The sequence below is a fragment of the Myotis davidii genome, unplaced genomic scaffold, assembly GCF_000327345.1.
Source record: "Myotis davidii unplaced genomic scaffold, ASM32734v1 scaffold339, whole genome shotgun sequence".
Classification (NCBI taxonomy): domain Eukaryota; kingdom Metazoa; phylum Chordata; class Mammalia; order Chiroptera; family Vespertilionidae; genus Myotis; species Myotis davidii.
Genome location: NW_006290778.1, coordinates 402,737 through 408,830, shown reverse-complemented (window position 1 = coordinate 408,830; position 6,094 = coordinate 402,737). Strand labels below are relative to the sequence as shown.

Genomic DNA, 6,094 nt, shown 5'->3' with positions numbered 1-6,094 from the left:
GGATAAGGGAGAAGGCAGCTCTCCCCAGGGGTTGATACTGGAAGGTATCAAATTTGTTCTCTCGTTTAAATTAACTAACACTGCTCACCCTGCCTTGGTGATACCCCACCCTGCCCCACCCCCACCAAATCCCTTGCCTGGCCTGAGCCCCTTCCAGCAGCTCTTTCACACAAGCAGCCCACCTCGGCTCAAGCTACAGACTTTCCCCTAAATCTGCACACCTCACATGAGTGGTAGGCGCCGCAGACTTGCACTGCAGACTTTTTCAAAGGTCCACACATCTCACACATGTGATGGCTGGCTCAGCATGCACTGTATCCTAAGACCAGCACAAGTGGTAAGAGTCTCCACATACACTGTAACTCCTATCAGGTGGCCCCAAGCCTGTCCTAAGTGGAGCCAGCTGTGGCCTATAGAGTAGCTCCAACTAAGCAGCCACAGCCAGGCAGGCACGGGTCGCAGCTGGCTGAGCTCACCTCGTAGTGCCCTGCACAGGGTCACAAGCCTGGCACAAGTGGCAGCCAGCCTTGGTTCACAGTGTGGCCTCTCTCAAACACCTCCAAAACCAGCACAAGTACAGATCACTTTAGCTCCTACCAAGTGGTCCCAAGCCCAGCACAAGGGGTGGCTGAGCTTGGCCTGCACCAGAGCCACTCCCAAGGGGCCTCACCCCCAACAAACCTAGTGGCCAGCTTCAGATCAGACCAGAGTCCGAACCAAACGGCTCCACCACTGACACACCCTAGGGTCAGACTTGGCTGGCCCCAGAGCCCACCAAAGTGACTCCAGCTCTGTGGGGTCAGCCCTGCACCACACCTCGTCCATTATACTTGCGGCAGCACTCACAGCCGGTCAGCCTGAGGGTCAAACCAAACCGCGGACATGCTGGCAGCATTCGGGGCTCAACTACAACCCATGAAGGGGACCTAGAGCACCTGGCTTAGATGACTAAGGAGACTGTGTCAATGAGCCACACAGGACACTTTCTATGAAACTTCACTCTGTCAAGACTGGGAGACCTAGCAGATCTACATAATACATAGAAACGAACACAGGGAGTCAGCCAAAATGAGGAGACAAAAAACATGCCCCCAAGGAAACACTAGGACAAAACTTCAAAAAAAGAATTAAAAGAAATGGAGACAAGCAATCTACAAGATACAGAGTACAAAACATTGGTTATAAAAATGCTCAATGAATTTGGGAGAAAAATAGATGAACTCACTGAGAACTTCAACAAAGAGATAGAAAACAGAAAAAAGGATATAGATTGAAAATATATTTAAAAAGTCAATAAAAAAATTAAAATAAATAAAAAGTCAGAACTGAAAAATACAGTAACTGGAACGAATATACTAGAGGGAATCTACAACAGATGAGATGAAGCAGAGAAAGAATATACTAGTGAGAATCTACAGCAGATTAGATGAAGCAGAGAATCAAATCAGTGATCTGGAAGACAAGGCAATATATGCTGCCAACAGAGACCCACTTTAGATGGAAAGACACACACAGACTGCAAATAAAGAGATGGAAAAAGGTATTTCATGTAAATTTTAAAAAAGCTGGGGGTAGCAATACTTATATCAGACAAAGTAAGACTTTAAAACCAAGGCTATCATAAAAGACAAAGAGGTCATTTCACATTCAATAGGCGGGATATGGAAGCCACCTAAGTGTCCATCAATACATGACTGGATAAAGAAGAGGTGGTACATACATACATACAATGGTCATAAAAAAGAATGAAATCTTACTATTCACAACAACATGGATGGACCTGGAGGGTATTATACTAAGTGAAATAAGTCATACAGAGAAAGACAAATACCACATGATTCCATTTATGTGTGGAATGTAAAAAACAAAGTACATGAACAAACAAAACAGAAACAAACTCATAGATATAGATGGGAGAAGGGTTGGGCAGATGGGTGAAAGTCATTATAAAATACAAACTACCAGTTATAAAAATAGTCACAGGAATATAAAACACAGCATAGGGAATATAGTTAATAATATATATGTGGCCTGGCCAGGTAGCTCAGTTAGTTAGCGAATTATCCCAATACACCAAGGTTATGGGTTTGATCCCTAATCAGGACACATACAAGAATTAATCAATGAATGCCTAAATAGATGGAACAACAAATCAATGTTTCTCTTTCTCCTTTCGTTTCTCACTAACAATATCAATAAGTGAAATTTTAAAAAAATGTATATATGTATGTATTGTGTCAGATGGGTACTAGACTTATCAGGGTAATCACTTCAAAAGGATATAACTGTCTCGTACTATGTTGTATACCTGAAACTAATATAATATTGTATGACAACTGTAAGTGAAAAATAACTTTAAAAAAGAACAGGGAAAAAATCCAAATAAACCTCATTAACCATCACTCAGACATAACTACTATTTTTCTATAGATGTGACTTTTACATAAAAATGTGTATTTCCATAGGTTTTTTCATATAATGCATGGTGAACATATTTACATGTCACTAACATATTTATTTCTACATTACCTATCACAACTGCAATGTATTCCATTAAAACATATATAACATACTTGACAACCAATATTCTGTTATTAGGTATTTAACTTGTTTAGAACTTTTCAATATTATAAACAAGACTACTACAGACATCCTTGAGTTAAATCATTCAGCCACCTTTAATTAGTAGAGTAAACTACCAGAAGTCAATCTTCTAGGTCAGTTAGTTAGAAATTCTATACCAATTCAAACTCCCAAATGCAGTTTTTGACACCAATACTTCACCTTTCACCTTTGAAAACTCTAGGAATTAAAAAAAACTCTTTATTTCTGTGTCTTAAAAAAGGTGTTTATAGATAATGTACTTATTTTTCAAGAAATAACTTGCACAATCTCAAATTAAAATGTAGAAGTAAGGAAGTTATAGCCTAAAGAAAAAGCTGTTAGCTAATTTAGTGAATGCAGGAAGAATGGCCATAAAAGGAGGTGAGAAGTGATGAATGTCAGGGTCATACCTGCTGTAATTTCAAACAGAATTTTGTCAATTTCCATTTCTGCTTCTTCTTCCATTTCTTCCTGGTCTTCCATGCTTTCAAAAGTGTCCTCCAACATCTCTTCTATGATCCCTGCCTAAACACAGAATAAACCAGGTCACTTCCAACAGTTAAATCTGTTCTCAAAAGATACCTTTAAGGGTGAGTGCCCAGTAGACTTCAGTGTCTCCCAGGCCACTCCATCCTTTTGCGGGCTAACACACAAGACTGTTGGCCACAGGAAACCCTGGATGCTGCCCTCTCTGCAGAAAGGCAAAGGGCGAAAAGGAAACTCTTCTCCAAATTTAGCACTAAGCTTGGAGGTGGGCCTCTCACTGCTACCAGCAGAGCCTCACAAAGCACCCCACACTACAACGGCGGTGCTTGGGGAGCAACTTGCAGACAGATGCCTGAGTGTCCCGACCTGTCTTGGCAAGCACCTGCACAAGGCACTTCCTACACCACTTCCTCTGAGGCAGCTCAGGTGATAAGATCAGACAAGCCCAGATCTGCCACTTACTACCAACATACTTGTAAGTTACTTGGCAACTTCAAGATTCAGGTTCCTCCTGTGTAAAAGGGATTAAAACACCTACCTCACAGGGTCGCTGGGTGGGCTTGAGAGGACAGAACATGGGATGCACGAATGGCTGGCAGAGGGCTCAGTAACAACACCCTCCTGAGCCCCGTCCAGCAGCAAGGTCCTTGCGAGGCCCGTCCTGGTATGGCAGGTGTTCACTGCTTTCTATTTGGTTTTCAGCCTCCCCTTCTCTAGTCTAACGGGCACCAGCCAACCACAGCCCTCAGATTCCAATCAGTCCACTCCCTGCTTTTGTAAATAAAGTTTTACTGGAACACAGTAAGTCTCAGTTGTTTACATATTATGTATGGCTGCTTTTACGCTACAAAGCAGTGTTGAGTAGTTGTAACAAAGATGTATGGCCCACAAAAGAGAAATTACATTTCATATCTGGCCCTTCACAGAAAAAAAAATTACCAAAAGTTTGCTGGCGAGGGAGGGAGAACGACCCCCCATGCCAGCTTCTCTAACATTCCCCTGGAGCAGATGGAGGAACCTGGGCTCTTCTTGTCTCTGTACTCCTGTCGGAGCCTGTAAACCCCAGATTCCCGTTCCCTGGATCCCAACCTCCCCTGAGGTCTGGGTAAACTTCCTAGTCTAAGGGGCACTCTGGCAACCTGACCCAGCCTCTGCCATGCTGAGCTCAGGTGGTTTTAACTGGTATTAACTGCTGTTCCTCTGTCCTCAGTGCCTGGCCACAGTGGTCCACCCATTCCTGCCCAACCCAGCCCAAGCCTCTGCCACCTGCTGAGCGTGACACTCAGCGGGATGCAGGGTTAGCCCAAGGTCACCTTCATCATCTCCTTGGACAGCTCCCGCATGGTGGCCTGGATTTCTGGGATCTTCACCAGAGTCTGCATGGCCTTCATCACTTCTGTGCTCTTCTGCAGGGAACCAGCCACTCGCAAAACCGCTGAAAGAGAAGGGATTATTCAATAGAAGGGACCACAGGATGAAACAAAGAGAGTAAAATGACAAGCTATTCTAAGAAAAGGAAACAGTAGTATGTGAATTTCCAAAGCCGTTAATGTATCTGCGGAATACACGACTGCACAAGGAACTGACTTTCCTAAACTGTGTGCTCCTTTGCTAACACTGAGCATGCACCTCCACTGGCTAGTGCGGAGGGACCCGAAGGCCCGCGGCTGACCTTAGGGAAGGAAGCCGGCCAGGAATGACCACGGCATCGAGGTGAGTCACACATGTGAGGAATAGCTCTGGACCTGGCCAGGGTCACACTGGAACGCAAGGCTTTAGGCTACCCACGCAGTGCTGTTTACAAACCAGCATGTGGACTACAGCCGCTCTGTGAGGAACCTGCTGCTGGATGTCAGGAAAATGAGAGAAATCAGGGTAAGAGGCAGCGAGTATATGTGCGTGTCAACGTAAAATGGTTATAGTTCCTTGCTAGGGAAAAACTGTCTGTATTCTGAGATCATATGTATATCTATATATCACATACCAATTCTTTTTATCCATTCACCTACTGATACCTAGGTTGCTAACGATGTCCCAGTCACACCGTTCAACAGGCTGCGTGCACACTGGAGCTGGTGGGTGGGAACGGGGGCGGGGACTTGCGCCACTGGGACATGAGGCTGCCGCCGCCGGCCGCCCCCCCCACTCCGCCCTCCCCCTCACCAGGACCACTGCGCTGCCCAGCACAGATGGGGGCATCAGGATGGGGGTGAGGCCTCGCCAGAGAGCTCTCAGCACTCCTGGCGAGGGGGTCTGAAGGAGCGGAGAGGAAGGGAGAGCAGATGGGCAGTTAGGGGGATCAGGCCAGGAGGGGAGTGCAGTTAGGCAGTTAGGGGGATCAGACAAGGAGGGGAGAGCAGTTAGGGGGATCAGGCTGGCAGGGGAGAGCAGTTAGGGCCATCAGGCAGGCAGGCAGGTGAGCACTTAGGAGCCAATGATTCTGGATTGCGAGAGGGATCCCAGATTGGAGAGAGTGCAGGCCAGGCTGAGGACCCACCCCCATGCACGAATTTTGTGCCCTGGGCCTCTAGTTATAAATAATACTGTAGTGAACACAGGGCTGTGTATATCTTTTCTTCGAATTAGTGTTTCTGTTATAGTGTAATTGCTGGGTGGTATGGCAGCCCTATTTTTAGTATTGTGAGGGACTTCCACAGTTAACCACAGTGGCTGCACAAGAGTTTGCTTTTCTCCACATCCTCCTGGGACCTTTCAGTCCGCAGGCCGACGCTCTATCCACGGAGCCAAACCGGTCTCAGCTTCTTCCTCTTCTTAAAGAATACCTTTCAGCATTTCATATAATACTGGTTTGGTGGTGATGAACCCCTTTAGCTTTTCCTTATCTGTGAAGCTCTTTATCTGACCTTCAATTCTGAACGATAGCTTTGCTGGGTAAAGTAATCTTGGTTGTAGGTTCTTGGCATTCATCACTTTGAATATATCTTGCCACTCCCTTCTGGCCTGCATAGTTTCTGTTGAGAAATCAGCTGACAGTTGTATGGGT

The 6,094-nt window shown here is 45.5% G+C and overlaps 1 protein-coding gene across 2 annotated transcripts in view; it reads right to left on the bottom strand.

Moving 5' to 3' along the window:
* Window positions 1-6,094, bottom strand: part of CHMP3 (charged multivesicular body protein 3) — a 39,757-nt gene that overhangs the window by 2,320 nt on the left and 31,343 nt on the right. For both annotated transcript variants that reach the window (XM_006763980.2, XM_006763981.2), the window contains 2 exons: window positions 4,404-4,525; window positions 3,015-3,129 (listed from right to left, as the gene is read on the bottom strand). In XM_006763980.2, coding sequence (XP_006764043.1) covers window positions 3,015-3,129; window positions 4,404-4,525 — 237 coding nt within the window. The remainder of the gene's footprint in view (window positions 1-3,014; window positions 3,130-4,403; window positions 4,526-6,094) is intronic.